The sequence below is a fragment of the Sinohyriopsis cumingii genome, chromosome 13 (assembly GCF_028554795.1).
Source record: "Sinohyriopsis cumingii isolate HCF-2022 chromosome 13, ASM2855479v2, whole genome shotgun sequence".
Lineage (NCBI taxonomy): Eukaryota > Metazoa > Mollusca > Bivalvia > Unionida > Unionidae > Sinohyriopsis > Sinohyriopsis cumingii.
Window position 1 is genome coordinate 57171527 of NC_142973.1, and position 21442 is coordinate 57192968.

Genomic DNA, 21442 nt, shown 5'->3' on the forward strand with positions numbered 1-21442 from the left:
GTGATATGTTGAAAGGCACATCTTTAGGTGATTCCCATAATACTGTATGAAATTTCATTGCAATCCATCCAAATCAGGGCAACTATCTGAATTCACGTGATAGAAATGGAGTGTGTGTGTGTGTGCGTAATAATTGGTATAATGCAACAGTTGGCTTAAAGAGGATTACACACAGGTGAGTAGACTAAAAACTAATGACATATTATATTCATAAGAGTATACAAATTTACTGCCACCATTTCATGATAATAATTTCTTTCTCTGAAAGTAGTAAAGATATCCATAATTTTAACAAGAACATGAGCCCCTTGATGAGACTGTTGTTCTACTGACCAAAAAGAATTTGCAGGAGTTCAAAATAAGACCTTTGCTTTATTTTTACTAGAGTGTTGAAACTATTTTGGATATTTTTGAGCAGAACGTCATGTGACTGACCATCCCATTAAGATGGAATAGTAATAACTAGACTGTAAAAAGGGACACCATCCTGACCTGACTGGCATAAATTTCATTGAATAATAACTAGACATCACAAAAATTCTTATAGTGAAAAACCCATTTAGGACATGCAGCAATAACAAGACTGACAAGATGGGTGCCACAGTGACCATATTTGATGTCAGACTGGCACCATTTTCAATTAGGACCAAGAAGATATCATAAGGAGTCTGCTCATGAAAACCCATGCAGATATGATTTTCCATTTAGAACTAGAAGCAATAACATGACTGTCAAGATGGCTGCTGTGGAAGCCATATTTAATATCAGATCTGCATTGGTTTCATGTAGGTTCAAGCTGACATCGTAACAAATATTTTAGTAAAAAATCTAAAACCTCATATGACGTTCCATTCATGAGTAGCAGCACTAACAAGATTTTCAAATTTTACGATATGGGTGGCATTCTGGATATCCATGCAGCACTCTTTACATTTAAACAAACAAAACATCATAGGAAATCTTATCATGAAAACCCCATAGCAATATGACTATTCATTCAAAAGGTGCAGCAATTCCAAAATTGTTAAGATGGCTGCAATGGTGACCATATTGGAAATCAGATCGGCACAAATTTTCACTTAAGATTAACTAGACATCAAAAGAAGTCATAAATAGACATCAAAAGAAGTCATTACTAGACATCAAAAGAAGTCATAAATAGACATCAAAAGATGGCATAAATAGGCATCAAAAGAAGTTATAAATAGACATCAAAAGAAGTCATAAAAAGACATATAAAAGGAAGTCATAAACAGACATTAAAAGAAATCATTTCTAGACATCAAAAGAAGTCATAAATAGACATCAAAAGAAGTCATTACTAGACATCAAAAGAAGTCATACACAGACATCAAAAGAAGTCATAAATATACATCAAAAGAAGTCATAAATAGACATCAAAAGAAGTCATAAATAGACATCAAAAGAAGTCATTACTAGACATCAAAAGAAGTCATTAACTGGACATGAAAAGAAATCATCACTAGACATCAAAAGAAGTCATTACTAGACGTCAAAAGAAGTCATTACTAGATATCAAAAGAAGTCATTAACTGGACATCAAAAGAAATCATTACCTGGACAACAAAAGAAGTCATTAACTAGGTATCAGAAGAAGGTACATGGTTAAAATCCCAATTCATAAGACTTTCCATTCTGAAGAAGTAGCAATAACATTTTCAAGATGGCTGCCATGGCAGGCATACTGGACATCAGCTTGGCACCATTTTCATTTAGGACTAACTAATAATCATAAAACATGTGTTAATATGCGGATGACAAGAAAAAATTCAAGTTGGCCATTGTAATGACCATACTGGATGTCCAGGTAGTGCCACTGTCAGTTAGGAATAACTAAATAGACCAAGGGATGAATGCATCTGTAAAGTCCAAGTAGATTAAAAGGAGTAGCAATAACAAACTTGTCCAGACAGACAGAGAAAATGGATGATGAGTCCTGCCAAAAATCAAAATCATTATTTCTTCACATAAAAACAGGAGCAAAAGCAAACTTTTTTATATTGAATGCAGCAAGAATGGCAATATTTGAGGTCTTATGACCAGCTGTAAATATATATACAGATTTTCCATACTGTATGCTTTGTAAAGTGTTATCAGCCCCCAAAGTTAATTAAAAAGTCCGAACAGAGTTGTGAATTTGACATAACCTTAAGATCTCTCAGTTCAATTAATTTTTTTAATTCAAATCTTTCACTACCTTGTAACAAATCTTTTAAATTTTTTTAAATGGGGGCCTTAATTATTAAAAAATACTTATTCAAATGTCATCTTATTTAAAGACTGAGATTTAAAACGTTTTCATTATAATGAAGAGCAGTTTTTCTGGACAAATACAGACCAATGAAAACAGTAAATTTCTCCATTTTTACAGTTTAGATATGGCCTTTCATTCAATTTACAACTATGCATTATACAGGTCAGAATGGTATATAAAAATGTACTTACCATTGTTACAGAGGTCACATTGACATGGATGAGATCAATACATTTCTGCAAAAGAAAGCTATTTTTTAATTCTTCTTCCAGATGATTTGACAAAAGTTTCATTAAACACATTGTAACAAGAACAAAATAAAATAAAAATTTTCAAGCAGAAATCGAAAGGGGTAAATGTATTTTCATGATAACAAATCAAGTTTTCCTGTGTTTAATTTATCTGACAAATATGTGGTATGGTTTAAAAGAGCAACCCAAATTACTTTAACGTTTCTCTATTTCATGAATATTTAATGGGCAAGAACTAAATTACGTGTATTAATCCAGTATTCATTAAGAGTGTTAAGTTTTGGCCTGCCATACCATAATGCCTATGCTAAACTCCAGTATATGTTCACATTTTGTGTTGAACTTTCAAGAAATCCTAAATCACCAAACTAAGATTCAGCCTCTCTGATTTTTCTAGAAAATTTGTCAACTGATTGATAATAATTACTTAGCTTGAACAAATGTTTTCTGAATATATCTACAGTTGAAAATTTCTAATTTATTGCCAATTTGACAATTTAGCAGTTGAAAATCTAAGCATAAAAAATGTCACAAATATTATTTCTGCTTTGTCCTTGTATTCTGACTAGATCTTCTTCCTTCAATTAAACTAGTCTTTTCAAAAACGAGTCAAAAACCAATAATTACAAGCTAGTAACCAGTTAACTTGCTGATACAGCAGTGATGTCTCATATGTTCAATTTTCATCTGCTTAAGGGTCAAAGAAGTAATAAATCAGGAATTTCCTTCATATTCCAAAAGTCACCCATTTAAGGTAACTTATGATTCTTTTTCAAGCAGTTCTTAAAACATTTCTGTGAACCTCCAGGAAAGGCTGATTCATGGCGGGGATACCAAAACTTTAGATAGAACTACCATACAGGTGAAAGATATTGTATTTTTTTATTATTATTCATATTTTAGTTCAGAACATGTCTTGTGCAACTTAGATTAAACAACAAACCAAACTAACCATTACAAACCAAATCAGTACTAACCACTGTTAATTAACCACCTGTCTCCAGATACCATTAGTCATTCTTCCCACAGATGGCTGCTTAAACATGGTTCTAAATATACTTGTAAATCAAATACAATTGTTGAGATAATTTTCGAACTGGAAATCTACCTTGAGATTTAAAAAATGCTTTGACTCATTTTACCTTCTCACGATCTGTTATCTCCAGAAAGAACTCTGGGTAGTCATAGGAGAGACCAACATTGTTCACTGAAAAAGAAAATATCACAAACTGCTTATCTAGTGTATATACTAAACATATTCTTCTTTTATGCATGCTAAGAATAAACTGTAATGATCAATATTTCAAAAAGAATTATGAATCTGTTTCTTGTACTTTATGGGTCTGACATAATGAAGTCTCTACCACGATCTAATATATTTACCTGCATATAACATACACATACCACTAATAGTGATCAAGATCGACCACTGCACAGCATGTTGCCAGTAGATATGGGTATATGCAATGATACATCTAATGTCCATTTCAACATGATCCAAGTTAAGTATCCTTTCTATCTCATACATACATATATATATATATATATATATATATATATATATATATATATATATATATATATATACACACACACACACACACACACACACAAAGGGCAATAACTCTTGCCCATTACCCCCCTTAAGTGTTTTGAAAAATGCTTCACTGTATTAAAAATGAAAAGATCAAACTTTGACAACACCAGAGCTATTTTGAGCATGTTAATGAATTTCAGTCATAAATATATTATGAAGCTGACAATGGCAAATGTGGAAATTCCAGTGCAAATAGACAAGTCATAAAACTGGTACAATGAAATACTTTCATTGGTTCACCCTAAATCAGCGAATATTTTAGTAATGAAAACCTAATACAGTCAGACCCTAATGCCTTGTAGAAAAGTACACCAAATGACTTGTAAATATGGAGCCAATTTGTACCTGAATTTCCATTACATAGGCTTTGCCTGCTAAAAGTTGTACTTTTAAATGAAACTGACATTCATATACCTGATCAAAGTAACTGAGATCAAGAATTGTAGTTATTGATTCAATATGGTGGGGTAGTTTTTCAGAAAAACTAGAATCATATATATCTGCCAGTAGTCAAAGAATTTTTTTTCAAAAACAGGTGCTGGGCAAGAGGCTTTAAAAAAGTACTTGGCCAACAAATTTCACATGCCACCCAAGGGCACATTTCTTTTGCAATTATTTTAACATATGAAGTTGCTATGCTTAGAAAAAAAGAAATATAAAAATACTTTAAAATGAGTAATTTTCTGCACTTATTTGCCTCTAGAAAAACATTGAGTACTTCGAGAAAAGAGAATCCTGTTTGACTTTTTCTACCTAAATTTTTATTTATTTCATTTTATTAAAAGCAATGTTTCCTTCCGGTCTCAATTTAAACATTAATCAAAATACCAAAATAGTTTATGCATTATAGTGTTTTCAAACAACATGAATATTTGTATGTCTGACTCAAATTTTGATTCCATTTCACTTAAAGCAATGTTTTCCTCCATGTTTTGATGTCAACCAGTGTCCAATTGCTCTATCGACGTTCTCCTTAATGACTGGATCAGCAGTGTTTGTGTTCATAGACATCTACAGTGTGTCCTGATTTAACTCAGTTTGTTTCTCTTTATATTTGTGATATTGTTCTTGAGATTAACCCTTGTTCACATTATGCTTTACAGGGGCTAACAACTAATACAATTTACAACAATTTCACAATTTTTGCATGGTCTGGTATGGTTTTCTGAAAAACTGGCATACACTTCGGCATTGGTTATCTTTGTATGTCTTCGCGTCAAAACTGGCTAATAGGTCTAAAAGATCTTTATCATGACAGATGTCTCTTCTGTCAGGGTGCCTGAATGTGTCAGATATCATGGAGCCTTTGGTGGTAACAAGTGCCCACTTTTGCTCTTTTTAGTGCCAGAGAAAAACGTCGGCTAGTTGAGGGATTGAGTCACTCTATGAGACCATTATTGACTCAACAGCAGATGCTGAAAAATACACCCCTTGCCCTTATTAGAAATCAGAGAATGCCTTCCTGCTCTCGAGATTATCTCCACAATTGAAGGTCTAAATCCTTTCTCTTGCAAGTCTGTCTGGACAAGAGCCATGCAAGAGACGACTGTCCTGATAGGGGTGTAACACTTGCAAAAATTGTAGTTTTAAAAGATTTGGTTTGTGTAGGTCTATCGCTAGATCAAGTAGATTGTTGACCAAAGACTTGTCCCATTAAGGAGGGGCTACCAAAATCATCTTGCAATTCTAACCACCTATTTTCTGTTTCTGTTTTTGTTGCTATGACAATATGTCATAGGCCAATGCACATAACCCCTCCCAAATGATTGACAGTGCATCTACAACCTAAGCTTTTGGATCCAGAACCTCTAAGACAAAGGTTGCCCATTTGTGGCTCCCCCTTGTTTCAGAAGGCCAATCATTGTACATCCTCAACCTGACAGATGACGGGACCATTCCAAATGGATAACCTGACCCTTTCTGGGAAGAATAATGGCCAGGACACTAAATCTGCTGTGAATGTGTCTGATTTGTACATTGATCTGAAGTTGGTAGCACTGATGAAGAAACTGTTAAACCAGCACAGACAGGGCAAGCAATCTGGTGCCTCCTTTGTCTGGGCTGACTTCTCAGAGAGTCTGTCCTTCTAAAACTGAAACGCATTTACGATTGCTTTTGTATGGAGGTTGATGTGAAGAGGCAGTTCCACCAGCTCACATTTGTATTCAAATTCTGGCAACAAGTAAGCTCCTGAACCATGTGTACTGTACATATTGTCAATTCTGGTTAGGGCTTCTCCAGAGGAATCCCCGTCTTCAGCATGGTTGCGCCATTCACACAGGAATGAGCATACCTCGGTCATAATACTAATGTGATCGGTGAACTGGAAAAGGGCGCCATTGAGCCAGTAAAGTAGTTTGTAACAGGCACATATAAAGGCATCCCAGCAGGATCAAATCTGCTGCTGCATTGAGCAGTTGCAAGAGCTCTCACCAAAATCACTGTCCTGTTGAAAAAGACTACAAGTTTGACAATCTGCCTCACACCAACATGAGACACACACATGAAACCTGAATTTTCCCAATTCTCTGAGGAGAATAGAACTTACGTTTTTGGAGATCTTCCTGATACACTGCTGATGCCACAGCAATTGACCAGAACAGATGATTCATTCTATAATTTGGTTAAGACCTAGAAGTTGATATTTAGACTCAACAGAAAGTCTTGAAATTGGTAAACTTGTTGTGGTAAGCAAACTAAAGAAACATTTACATTCCTGGATGAATAGGGACATAAAAGTAGGCATCTATGCAACCAATACTGATGTCAAACTTGTCCCTTCGGATGGTGAGACATATAGATCTTGCCAATGTTATCTTGAAGCTCAGTAGGATTCATTAAGGCTATTTGGGTCTATGATCAACCTCATCTTGCCACTGGCCTTTTCGATACTGACCAGCCACGAATAGAGCCTGCTAAGAATTTCATTGTTCTCCAAATTTGATGGCACATCTTTTTGAATGGGAGAGAAAGGACGTTAAACAAAATCCAAGGCCCCTCAGAAATGACTTGGGTCACCTGTTTGTTTTGTGGCAACAGGTTGATTCAATGTGATTGGAATCACAGGAGTCTGATGCCCCCTGTTGAATGTCTACTGGTGGTGGCAGTGTTAGATCACCAATGGAAGATATGAATCTTTAGGCTGGAGAAACTTGGTTTCTGACCTCCCCTGTAAAGGTGCCTCCTAGAATGCTTTGCTTGTCCTCTGCTTGCATAATGCTGAAATCTGAATGACACTTGGGATGTAAAAGATCCCTTCGCTTGGCTTGCCTATCTTCTTTCTGTTGTGGTAGGGATGGTTGGTTTCTAAGATGAGGATAAGGGTGAGTTGGAAGGATAGTTTTTGAGCTGCATGATTCCAAACTTCTTCAAATCTTCCCCCAAACAGTAATGGTGAGCATAATGTAAAAATTCTTAAAGCCAAAGCAAAGTGGTTGTTTTTAAAGTGTTGTGGAGTGTAAATATGTGTTACTACACACAAGTCAAGATTGGCTGAGGCAATCAACAAATCTGCCATCTAATGGTGAGCTACTCTCTTAACAACCCATGCTGTCAACTCCCAGGTGCACTGTCTGAGTTTTCCTACCAGTCAGAAATTCAATAAGGTAGCTAAATCTAACACCAAAAATGTTCTGAACCCACTTCAATATGGCGAGTGGGCTGCATCCATTTGGGATCAATTCCATGTGGCAATGATGATACAATGCCACTGTCTACATAATTCATGGACAATACCCTGCCAGTAAGCAGCAGATAAAGGAAAAGCTGGCTCCACTGGACAATTTTGTCATGCATCTGTAGACAGCTGGTTCACAGACAGTATGGCTGGCATGGCTCTCAGCAATCTGCTTCATTTGTTAGGCAATCTGATTTGTACCAGCTGTACCTTGGGCATGGCCAGACAGATGGATGTATCACTAAATTACCTGCCAGGCGAGACAAGCAGATCTATCACTAAGATCCCCATAAATGTAATTGATTTTTGCTATAAGAATGTTAGGATGGAAAATCTTATAATTAAAGTCTATGTACAGATATGAAGCTGCAGACCAGATGAAAAGAATGGATCTATTAGTAAGGTCCCAGTAATTGTAACTGTAGCCATTGGCATGCTATGATGGATGAATCTATCATTAAGATCTCCAAAACTGTAGAGAGATGAAGCCATAGACCTGGCAAGGCAGACAGATCTATCACTAAGATTCCTGTAATTGTAACTGTATGTAGCCAAATGCATGTTAGGATGGAAAAATTATGATCTCCGTAATTGTGAAAGATGAAGTTGTAGGCCTGGCAACACAGAGAGATCTTTCTGTAAGATCCGCTGATTGAGATGGCTGGATGGGATGGATCGTCAGCTCAACTGGTTGGATGATCGTTGGATGACTGTGGACAGCAATGTAGGTGGACTTACACCACCTAGGCTGCCTAAAATTGGGGGTACACTCCTCTGTTGTATCATAATTACTTGTAAAATTTATGTGGTCACCCTCTTTCTTTGCCTTGGTAGACTTTTGCAAAACCATAGTCTAAGCGCTTGAAGACCTTATAGCGAACACTGCATGGAACTGGCAAAGTACATTTTATACACATGGCACAACTCATATGTCTTTGTTAGCCTTGACCTTGTCAACAGATTTCATGGATATGATAAAACAAAACACAACAAAAATGTATAAACAAATGATGCAACATGTTAATAAGTCCTTAAACATCTGTTACAAAATGGGTTTTGGATTCACTGGAGGATGGTATTATCCATATTACACATTAGTAAATATAATATTCTACTTGGAAATGTCAAAAATATGAAAAATACACTCACACAACTTACATATAACTCTAAAGTATAAAATATTGCTGTTGCATAGTTTCTCCATCTAGAGTGTCAGCCCTTTATTTAGCTAAGTGAAAAAAACATTGAGGCTAGTGAAAAGTTTATACTGAGGTTAGTCAAAACTTTACCATTGAGGTGAATCAAAATTTGAACATTGAGGTTAGTCTAAACTTTAATTAAGGTTAGTCAAAACTTTAAATTGAGGTTTGTTTGAACTTTAACAAAGAGGTTAGTCTAAATTTCAAGGCTGATGTTAGTCTAAACTTTAACACTGAGGTTAGTATAAACTTTAATACTGAGGTTAGTCTTAACTTTAATGCTGAGGTAAGTCTTAACTTTAATCCTGAGGTTAGTATAAACTTTAATACTGAGGTTAGTCTTAACTTTAATGCTGAGGTTAGTCTTAACTTTAATGCTGAGGTAAGTCCTATCTTTAACACTGAGGTTAGTATAAACTTTAATACTGAGGTCAGTCTTAACTTTAATGCTGAGGTAAGTCTTAACTTTAATGCTGAGGTTAATTTGAACTTAAACATTGAGGTTAGTCTAAACTTTAACAATGAAGTGAGCCTTAGCTGGAAAACTGTAGTCAAAACTTTAACATTGAGGTTGGTCTAAACCAGGGGTCTCAAAAACTCAAACCACCCTGAGGGCCACATGAGGGAATTTTTGATAGCACAAGGGCTGCACCACACTTTGTTATCTCTCATGATACCTTGTGATGCCAATGATTTTGCAGGCCACAGGATATGGCTTGGCAGGCCACATGCGGCCCACAGGCTGCATGTTTGAGACCCCTGGTCTAAACTTTAACACTAATGTTAGTCTAAACTTTAATGCCGAAGTTAGTATAATATCTGAACATAAAAGTTAGTCTCAACTTTAACACTGAGGTTAGTCTAATCCTTAGTACTGAGGTTAAGTCCAAGCTATAATAGTGATGTTAATTTAAATTTTAAGCATTGATCTAGGGTTAAAGACAGATGCCAAAGAGACTGCTATGTCAATCATCTGCCAAGGTGGGCTAAACAAAACTTAAATAGCTATAAAACTTGAAATTCAAAATTATCACGTTTTCAGTGTTGTTTGGTTATGATGATTATGATGTTTGAGATCTTAGAAAAGAACTGAATTGCTGCACCTCTCATAAAACTCAATTAGTTACTTTGACTTTCAGAAAGAAAATGGATTTTCATAATAGCCACAGGCATGTCGGAAGCTTACCTAGAACTGAAATGTCCAGCCCCTGCAGTTTTGTTCGAATATTTGGGTAGATATCTGTTCCTTGTGTAAAATCAGCTGGAATTATCATGGTCTTCACCTTAAACTTGGACTCTAACAAAGGATACCAGAAAGAACATTGATTACATTTTAATATGTTATTTACTTTCTGGAAGAATAGATCTTAGCACAATTACAAAGAAAACATGCATAGTTCAAGAATGGATGTGCAAGATGGAAATATTTGGCTGCCAAATAGCCAGTGGCTACTGATTTTCCCAGATGGCAACCAATTTTCATGAAATACCATAATTTGGAAACTAATTCTCAGAGATGGCAACCAATTTTCATGAAATACCATAATTTGGAAACTAATTTTCCCAGATGACAACTAATTTTCATGAAATACCATAATTTGGAAACTAATTCTCCCAGATGGCAACTAATTCTCATGAAACACCATAATCTGGCTGCTGCTTTCTCTCCTTCTCCTTGTATAATAAAAATGTTTTGTAATCACTAACAAGATATCGCTTATTCATACTGGAATTATTTAAGTGAGAACCTAATGACAAAGTGGCCTTCATTTCAGGTGAAGGTGATCAATAGTGATCGACAGTAATTTCTCCACAATTCTCACAAAATGGGGGAATTCCACCTCTGCAATCTTCACAAGCCATGATTTTACAATTTTGTGGGAAAGAGTCTGAGCTTCAGTATAAGAATAGAGCAAATAAAGTTCACTCATGATTCTACAATCTTGTGTGATAAACAACTCTTAATTCATAAAAGTATAACCAGCAGTGACTGTGTATTCTGAAAATGACAATATATTACATGAATTTGTACTGTAGTATAGCCACATAATAATGAAAACTAAAATTTCTACCTTGACAGAGCCACCAAGCACAATTGTTCAAATACTTCAGAAACCAGATAATCCATGAAAATGAGTATTTGTTAGGGTCACAGCAAATTGTCTGTGCATAATTTTCATGTATTCACTCCGACCTGGGGGATGGGGTGTAAAATGTGGAAAGAATTATGCAATTGTGTGCCTTTGACACAACACCAATGGACATGATAAACTGAGTGTTTAAGAAGTAATGTACCAAATGATACTGAGTACTCAGCCAGTCAAGCACCAGAAATCAAGACCTATGAGAATGATGCCTAAACAAATGAAAATGAGAATTCAGTCATTCAAGCACCAGAAATCAAGACCCCATTATAATAATGCCTAAACAAATGAAAATGAGAATTCAGTCATTCAAGCACCAGAAATCAAGACCCCATTATAATAATGCCTAAACAAATGAAAATGAGAATTCATTCATTCAAGCACCAGAAATCAAGACCCCATTATAATAATGCCTAAACAAATGAAAATGAGAATTCAGTCATTCAAGCACCAGAAATCAAGACCCCATTATAATAATGCCTAAACAAATGAAAATAAGAATTCAGTCATTCAAGCACCAGAAATCAAGACCCCATTATAATAATGCCTAAACAAAAGAAAATGAGAATTCAGTCATTTAAGCACCAGAAATCAAGACCCCAATATAATAATGCCTAAACAAATGAAAATGAGAACTCAGTCATTCAAGCACCAGAAATCAAGACCCCATTATAATAATGCCTAATAAATAAAGGTGAGAACTCAGTTAGTTAAGCACCCAAAAGCATGACCCTATTAGAATGATGCCTAACAAATGAAGCAGAGTAGTCAGTCAAGCCTAGAGATCAAGATCCCATTAGAATGATGCCTAACAAATGACGCTGAGAACTCAAAATCAGTCAAGCACCAGATATCAAGGCCTATTAGACTGATGCCTAAACAAATGAAGCTGAGAACGCAGTCATTCAAGCACAAGATATCAAGGCCCATTAGAATGATGCCTAACAGATGAAGCAGAGAATTCAAACTCAGTCAAGCATTAGACATCAAGACCCTATTAAAATAATGCCTAAACAAATCAAGCTGAGAACTCATTCAGTTAAGCTCCAGATATCATGACCCCATTAGAATGATGCCTAACAAATGAAGCTGAGTACTCAGTCAAGCACCAGAAATCAAGACCCCATTAGAATAATAATAAACAAACAAAGCTGAGAATTCAAAGTCAGTCAAGCAACAGATATCACGACCCCATTAGAATAATGCCTAAACATATGAAACTGAGAATTCAAAGTCAGTCAAGCACCTGAAATCAAGATCCCATTAGAAAAAATGCCTAAAAAATGAAGCTGAGAATTCAAAGTCAGTCAATCACCAGATATCAAGACCCCATTAGAATGATACCTAAGAAATGAAGCTGAGTACTCAATCAAGCATCAAAAATCAAGACCCCATTAGAATAACACCTAAACAAATAAAGCTGAGAATTCAAAGTCAGTCAATCACCAGATATCAAGACCCCATTAGAATAATACCTAAACAAATAAAGCTGAGAATTCAAAGTCAGTCTATCACCAGATATCAAGACCCAATTAGAATGATGCCTAAACAAATGAAGTGAAGTACTCAAAGTCAAGCACCAGAAATCAACAACCCATTAGAATAATGTCCAACAAATGAAGTGGAGTACTCAAAGTTGAGCATTAGAGATCAATACCCCATTAGAATGATGCCTAAACAAATCAAGATGGGAATTCAAAGTCAGTCCAGCACCAGAAATCAAGATCCCATTAGAATGATGCCAAAACAAATGAATCTGAGATCTCAGTCATTTAGGCTCCATATATCAAGACCCCATTAGCATGATGAGTAAAAAAATCAAGCTGAGAACTCAGTCAGCTAAGATCCAGATATCAAGACCTCATTAGAATGATGTCTAACAAATGAAGCTGAGTGCTCAGTCAAGCACCAGATATTAAGAACCCATTAGAATAATACCTGAACAAATAAAGCTGAGAATTCAAAGTCAGTCAAGCACCAGATATCACAACCCCATTAGAATAATGCCTAAACATATGAAACTGAGAATTCAAAGTCAGTCAAGCACCTGAAATCAAGACCCCATTAGAATAATGCCAAAACAAATATGTAAAGTACTCAAAGTCAAGCACCACAGATTAGCATCCCATTAGAATAATGTCCAACAAATGAAGTGGAGTACTCAATGTCGAGCATTAGAGATCAAGACCCCATTAGAATGATGCCTAAACAAATAAAGCTGGGAATTCGAAGTCTGTCAAGCACCCGAAAACAAGACCCCATTAGAATTGTACCTAAACAAATGAAGCAGAGAACTGAGTCAGTCAAGCACCCAAATTCATGACCCTATTAGAATGATGCCGAACAAATGAAGCTGAGTACTAAGTCAGGCACTAGAGATCAAGATCCCATTAGAATGATAATTAAACAAGCACCAGATATCAAGACCTATAAGAATGATGCCTAAACAAATGAAAATGAGAACTCAGTCATTCAAGCACCAGAAATCAAGACCCCATTAGAATGATGCCTAACAAATGAAGCTGAGAACTCAAGTCACTCAAGCACCAGAAATCAAGACCCCATTAGAATAAAGCCTAAACAAATGAAGCTGAGAACTCAAAGTCAGTCAAGCACCTGAAATCAAGATCCCATTAGAATGATGCCCAAACAAATGAAGCTGAGTACTCAGTCAAGCACCAGAGATCAAGATCCCAACAGAATGTGCCTAAACAAAAGAAGTTGAGAACTCAGTCAGTCAAGCACCATATATCAAGACCCATTACAATGATGCCTAAAAAATGAAGCTGAGAACTCAGTCAGTTAAGTTCCAGATATCAAGATCCTATTAGAATGATGCCTAAACAAATGAAACTGAGAATTCAAAGTCAGTCAATCACCAGAAATCAAGACCCCATTAGAATGACGCCAAAACAAATGAAACTGAGAATTCAAAGTCATTCAAGCACCAGAAATCCAAACGTCATTAGAACAACGCCTAACAAATGAAGCTGAGAACTGAAAGTCAGTCAAGCACCAGAAATCAAGACCCCATTAGAATGGTGCCTAAACAAAATAAGTTGAGAACTCAGTCAGTCAAGCACCAGAAATCAAGACCCCATTAGAATGGTGCCTAAACAAAATAAGTTGAGAACTCAGTCAGTCAAGCACCAGAAATCAAGACCCCATTAGAATGGTGCCTAAACAAAATAAGTTGAGAACTCAGTCAGTCAAACACCAGAAATCAAGATGCCATTAGAATGATGCCTTGGCAAGTGAAGCTCAGTACTCAGTCAAGCACCTGATATCAAGATGCCATTACATGGAGTACTCAAAGTAAAGCATTAGAGATCAAGATCCCATTCAAATTATTGCCTAACAAATGAACCTGAAAATTCAAAGTTAGTCAAGCACCAGAAATCAAGGTCCCATTAGAATGATGCCTAAACAAATAAAACTGATAGTTATTGTGGTAGATGAACTGGTAGATTTCATCTCCAAAGAAAAACAATAAAGAAATGTACATTCATAAATTGGTTTTGTACTTACTAAGGAAACAGGCTGAAACAAAACATTTTTGGTTTTAGCTACAATTTATTCTTTTATTTAAAGGTTTATATAGAACAATATAAAAGAAACAACTGAGTTTACCAATATCGCTGGCAACAGCCTTGAGTTTGGATTCTGTCCTGCTAATCAGAACAACATTAAGTCCAAGTTTTGCTATCTGAAAGAAAAACAAAGAATGAATTCTGTAAGAAGAGAACCTGTAAGTTCAAACAGCAAGAGAGATATATGACTGTTTGTTTAACTTGATGAAGGGGCAGTCTCTACAGATTATGCAGACATGAATACAAATTCAAAAGTAATAATAATAATAATGATGTTATAAAACACTATCTTGCTGGTAACTTATGCAAAATAGCTGTTATCATGTCAAGCTGCAATATTCTGTGAAATAGATGAAATTAGAAATCTGAAAATTACATACTTGTACATGTGGCATGTATCCTCATTGTTGTTATACCTTTAAGCTCATATTCATTCCCCAATCCACTCCACCCGACTCTTACACATTTAAAAGCCACCCCCATATCATACCCCAATGTTTCTAGTATGTATCTTGTACACTGCCCAAAAACCTTTCTATATTAATATAAATGGAATAGTCCATTTGCCAACAACCAGCAGGATACAAATTTTACAGGAGTTATCTCTCTTTGTGAATACTAAAAACCAAAAACCTACAAATTTGCTTTCACAAAGTAAATTCCATATTAAGCTCTTTGCAAGGCAATATGTGACTTGTATCTTGATTCTATCTTAATGTTATCTGGATGGTATACTGTAAGATAAATTGTAATGTTGTAAATATGTGATAAAAATGAAGTCATGAAAGTCGTTTGCACAACTCAAAGAAACTAAGACAAACTTTATCCTTGTGAAATGGAAATAACTCACGGTAAAAATTTCATAAAAATCAAAACTACTGTAATCTGGCAAAATTACCTGTTGCTGAACATTAAACACACATGCATTCAAATGCCTGTCTGTGCATACAAACAAAAAGTAGCAACAATTTCTTTGAAAATTATGGGGGCACTACAAATATCCTAGAAATCCTGAAATCAAAACGAGATACAACATGATGTGAACTGATTTTGAAAAAACAAGAAATAGTAGAGATGGGTGCCTCATACATGGCCTCACACTCTACAATTAGTAGTGATAGGTACATCACACAGTGCTGCAATCTCTACAATTAGTAGTGATAGGTACATCACACAGAGCTGCACTCTCTACAATTCACTCAACAGGCCTTACAGAGAAGAACTCTGTTGGAAAACCAAAGTCTGACCAAATCTCTTCTAAAAGATTATGCAGAACGGTGGAAATCAATTCAGTCAAGGTCTCATCCATTTAAACCTGCAGGCCAAATTTGGTTTGAAATCTGAATAAAAGCTCAGTTCACCTATGTTGTAGAAACCAATATTACGTACAGGCAAATAAGGGACAAAAAACCCCACAGATATGTATGAAGTCTAGGCTCTTTCTCCATTCTGTCACATGACATATCTGGAGAACTAGGCATACATAAAAAAGTACAGCCAACCGGAACTCTGCATCTTACAATTATGTCATCAAACGTGTGTACTGATTTTTCAAGACAACCAACATAGACTCACTCAGGTTTTATATAAATCTGCAAACAATGTTAATTTTTTGCTTTCTTTTTAATACAAGACTAAACTTTTGTGGCATATTTTCACATTTTGTAGGAATCATGCAACTGTGCATCCTAGACGAAACCCCGTAAAGTTATGCTTCAGAAACCAAACTCATAAGATTGGGCAATCATGGGCCATAACTTCTGTAAATAATATCATAAAACAATGTAATCAAATGAATCAAGGTCTCATCAATCTGACAAAGGAGAATAAACCCACATGTAAAACCATTTCATACCAAACTGTATATTAAAATGTCGATTGAATCGTGAGCTATACCAGTGTTTAAGTGAAGATATGAAGAGTTCCTTCTCAAGGGACATAACTCTACCCACAATGGCATACACAACACACAATCCATCCAAGACAAATCTAGGGTTATGAGGAAATGTATGCATCAAATTGCAACTGAATGTGTGAATAATGTCTAATCTATACAATTATCTGTTATAGTGGACATATTATCAATGGAAAAAGATCAATAGCTTGGCTTAAATTTAATTTAAATGTAAGCATTGCAGATATATTTGGTTACAATAAGTGAAAAAGCCTTCATTACCTGCTCTGCATACGCTTTGCCAATACCATCTGTGGAACCAGTTACAACTGAAATGAAAGTTACATTTTCATTAGCATCTGTGGAACCAGTTACAACTGAAATAAAAGTTACATTTTCATTAGCACAGCACTTCAAAACTAGAAATCAAATTCCATACAGGACAAACTCTGATTTTGCTCCATATATTAATTTAGCAGTTGAAATTCATTTATGAGAGCAAAATGTTGCAAAATACTGTGATTCCAGGAATGACAACCCATCGGCGAAGTGAGCAGACCTGCAAAAACAAAAGTTCTGAACCCACGGTTGTTCGAATTAAATGTAATATGTTTAAACACTCAAACTAGTGTAGCCATTACATGTCTGACACTCTCTCACAGTAATGCAGATGCAAAAAGACCATTTTCTCTGCCGAGAAAAATTCAATGAGATCTTTGGTTAAGTTTTAACAAGAGTAAAGTTCTGTCTCTGACAAATCCAGAGATGAACTCTAACGACACCAGCATCACCTTCAAACCACCAACAAAGCTACTGACAGCCATAAAGAATGCATCAAGTAAAAGCTGTATTTGATGTCCAATGGATTTTAATGACATAAACTTAGTGGAAGTTTTGGCTTAAAGTATGATATGATTATGTGAGTGTGTGTACGTATGTGTCTGTGGTGATGTTATCTGACAATGCTTAGGCCAAAAGAAATGTGTGTTACCTGTTTCTCACTGCTGACCCAAGCACTTTTTTCCCCCGATGGCAAAAAATAACAAAATAATGTTAATACATGTCTACAAAAATTTAATTTTAAAACATGCAAGAGGAAGAATATTTTATTGCCTAAATGACTGACAGTTTAAATTTTAAGTGGGAGGGAGCATGAAGCTAGATATTTTACCCCAAAAGGTCAGTAAAAACTGTCATCTGCGTCCAATATTATGAAGAAGAGTAAATGAGCACACATGATGTGTATGACTTTTACTATACAAATAGGATTGTGTGCAAATACAATCATCCCACACCCTATTCTGATGCTGTCCTATTTTGATGCAGTGTCATAAACTCCGATCTCATGAGCATACATCTCTCATTAACATCCCAACCAGAATATATATTGACACTGATGTGTCAGCCATGTTTATCAGAACTGAAAACTGCATCTGGAACACTGTTTAGAACAGTGTACAACATCATAAGGTTTTATACAGATCTGTCCTTAGTGATTGTAAGGATGCAAATTTCTGTTGATCTATATCGAGCACACTAATTTGGGCCAGAGAACAATTAATTAGATTTATGGGGACAGGTGCTTGTTAAATCGCTATACTGCAATGATTTCTAATGTCTGTTGGGAGAGAAAGTGATTCTTAATTAAGCCTTTGTCTACTTAGCAGTTAGATGACTAGAAAGGGGACGATTAACTTCGATTTTATATCGGAACTGGTAAATTAGCAATTTTAACTAAACAGTATATTTTCAAATAGCCTTAAGAGAAGCATGATATTTAACTTATTTTGATCAATTTTTTATTTATAAATTGGTTTTAATAATGGTAAAAATTACAATAAACGAAAATAAAATGTTCGTCTGTGAGCTTGTCTTCTGTCTCTGATTATTTGGACTTTTAGAGACATAAGTTATGAAGGATGCAAACCAGTTTTAAAGCTCCAAACATGGTACATTCCAGGACTGAGGTTCTGTATATTCAAAAATTTTTTTAATTATAAGTAAACATACTTATCATAACACAAACATGAATTTCACCAATTTGATTGTTTTTGCTTTTTCAACAAAATCTGTTCCAAAATGAAAATTATGAAAATACAATGCTGTCAGGCATTTCTGCACGCCTAAGGTTTCCATCTCCAATAATGAAGCAAAATGCATACCAAATTTGACCAACTGATGAAAATAAAATACTGTAATGTTTACCATTTGAAAAGAGGCAACTGTCACCAGAATATTCTGTTCAAAATAATATTAATTTTGGACACACAGGATACCACCCCCATGTTTTCATGACTCGAGATATGTCAGCCTATTCTGTGCACAGCTTTGAAAAGATGTAATGTTTATCCATCGGGCTATAGAAATGAAATACATTACTTTGGACTGTTTCTGGCAGCTGTTCAATTGAGTAATTAAGTCAGGTTTATAGCTAGTTTTACAAAATTCAATGTAACAATGCCAATAAAAGGCAATATATATTAAGCAAACTAAACCGATCTTGTAAAAAGTTAGTGAAGTTCAACATTTTATAAAAAATAAGCTACAATGTGGAAGAGAAACAACAATGAATAGAAGGTATTGTGTTTACCACATCTTGTTTTTGGGGAAAAATTACTAAAGAATTTAGAAACAGGCTATACGCCAGTGAATTTCTTGAGAATTCTGTTCTAGTGGCAAGTTGACACATTGGGTAGCAGATGATTTTGTAAATGTGGGACAACTTCTTGCAAAATTGGAAACTTGGATTACGATGCAGATTTATTTTTAAGGTATACATTTTCAACTTTTAAATAATGTATTTATTTGTATGATTCTAACAGATACATAGTAAATAGGATTTTCTGGGTTACAGTTCAAGAAGGTCATGCAGTGGGTCTTCATGATGACATTTTGATATCCCATTTTCATCTACATTTCAAGTCAAAATGTGGGATATTTTTGTACACTTTATGAATATCACTTTTCTTAATTAAAGTACGATCGTTCATTCTCGATACAAAATGGATTTTTTACCCAAAATAACTCGTGATCCAATGTTTGCAGAAATGACGTATCATTGTGCAGAATTACCAGAAGCACAGAATTGGTCAATTATGGTTGTATAATAGTCCTACAATGTAAGACCTAGCACATGTTGTTTTTGTTTTAGCGCTGTCTTACTATACAAATAACAGCCTTGTATAGCGTGTTCCGATGTCGTTGACATCGGAATGAATAATCAAAGTTTCAGTAACATCTGACACACTTGGCAGCCTATATTGACACTCTTCCACTAATTTATGTGTAATTAATATACTTACTGTGCTGTCTTTATCCAGGCACAATGAAAATATGATACTAGCAAACTGACGCATTTTCATGTTCCTTTGACATACATTTGAATTCGCTGAAATGCAACAGTAGTAGTGGTATGCTGATGTAAGTACATGTTGGGGATATGTTTCTTGAATGAAACGAACCATTGCTTACAGTTCCAATAGGCATAATATATTTTTATTCGTTTCATTAAAGAATATTTCAACTTAACCCGATTTCGGAATTCCACACTTTCATTGCTTTCCAGCCAATGAAATGGAGGCAACGAAACTTGAAACAGGTCCATTTCTTTTGTGAGAATTTGAATTTATTAGAGAAAAGACATCAGAGTAAGTAAAGTCTGATTAAAACATTATGCCTTTCCTTTGTAGAAAAGCGTAGTTGTTTTAGTTGTCAGTTGTGTGAAATATTCCTGAAAAGTTGACTTTCGTAACGATGTTAGTCGACATCAAAACGCACTACACAGCGCTGTTAGTTAGTCTGTAAGACCTTGATGCCCACAACATAAATATCAGCGTCGAGGTCTTACATGTCGGACTAGGTGGGATAAGAAAACATTTAGGAATATAAACAGATTTGTTAAATGTATATTTTCCTATAAACCTGATTTTCTATGTCCTATTGAAGTTATTCTGGATTATAGTATTTTCTCTGTGCATGTGTACAGCGGTGTCACAGAAGAAGCAGACTTATGAGAGGTGCGTTCTAGATTATGACCGTCCTTCAGTCTTCACTGAATTTCTCTTGTACAGTTGTTTTCCGCCACGGCTTGTAGTCAGAATATAATAATACAATGAAAATGAGACGGAGCTTCTTCTATCCCTTTCCCACCCCATTTTAGATATTCTGTCAAAATGTTAAATTTTGTCAAAATGTTTCCAATGGGGTGGGATCGGTCCAAGAAAACTAAATCTAGTTACCTGCCCATGTTCCAGGTTTGCTGACTAGTGAAGCCAATCCGCCATGTGCAAACGACCTAAGAAAACGAAGAAGTGTAAGCACTACTTTAAGACTGAAGTAGGATACAAAAAGAACTCCCATAACAGCAAAATAGTCTTCCGATTTTCCGAGCACGCTTAACACCCAGCTGGAGGACGCCATTTTCCCGGTTGTAGGGTCAAAGTTCATATCCTAAGTTACTGACCTTACACTCGATACCTCTATAGCCCAACGAGTTGTTTTCTGCTCTTCTTTTATTCAAGCATGCTGGTGACATTTCGATCAAAAGGAAAGGCGCAAAAAAAAAAACCTTGTAGGTCTAATCACAGTGCATACTCCTTAAGAATATATCATGGGGTTATTAAACCTGAAACGACCACCAAATTTCCCAATCATTCGTTGGATGTATTTTATTAGGGTTTGAAGATTGGTCAGCCTTAAGCAACGATACGAGCCCCTGTGCGTTCATTTAGTACGTACGCATGGAGAAGGACGGGGTAACCCAAATGCACACGCTTGCGTAGGAAGTGGATGGATCTACTGATAATGTACGTACGCA

General features: G+C 35.5%; 1 protein-coding gene across 2 annotated transcripts in view; it reads right to left on the minus strand.

The window, feature by feature from the left end:
• Positions 1 to 21081, minus strand: part of LOC149785634 (very-long-chain 3-oxoacyl-CoA reductase-like) — a 41008-nt gene extending 19927 nt beyond the window's left edge. For both annotated transcript variants that reach the window (XR_016425428.1, XM_089979451.1), the window contains exons 1-6: positions 20865 to 21081; positions 16909 to 16955; positions 14773 to 14848; positions 10185 to 10295; positions 3669 to 3733; positions 2467 to 2511 (exon numbers count right to left, since the gene is read on the minus strand). Coding sequence is in view for 1 of the 2 variants with exons in the window: in XM_089979451.1 (XP_089835577.1) it covers positions 2467 to 2511; positions 3669 to 3733; positions 10185 to 10295; positions 14773 to 14848; positions 16909 to 16955; positions 20865 to 21072 (552 nt within the window). In the remaining variant the exon portion in view is untranslated. The remainder of the gene's footprint in view (positions 1 to 2466; positions 2512 to 3668; positions 3734 to 10184; positions 10296 to 14772; positions 14849 to 16908; positions 16956 to 20864) is intronic.
• Between the last annotated feature and the right edge of the window lie 361 nt (positions 21082 to 21442).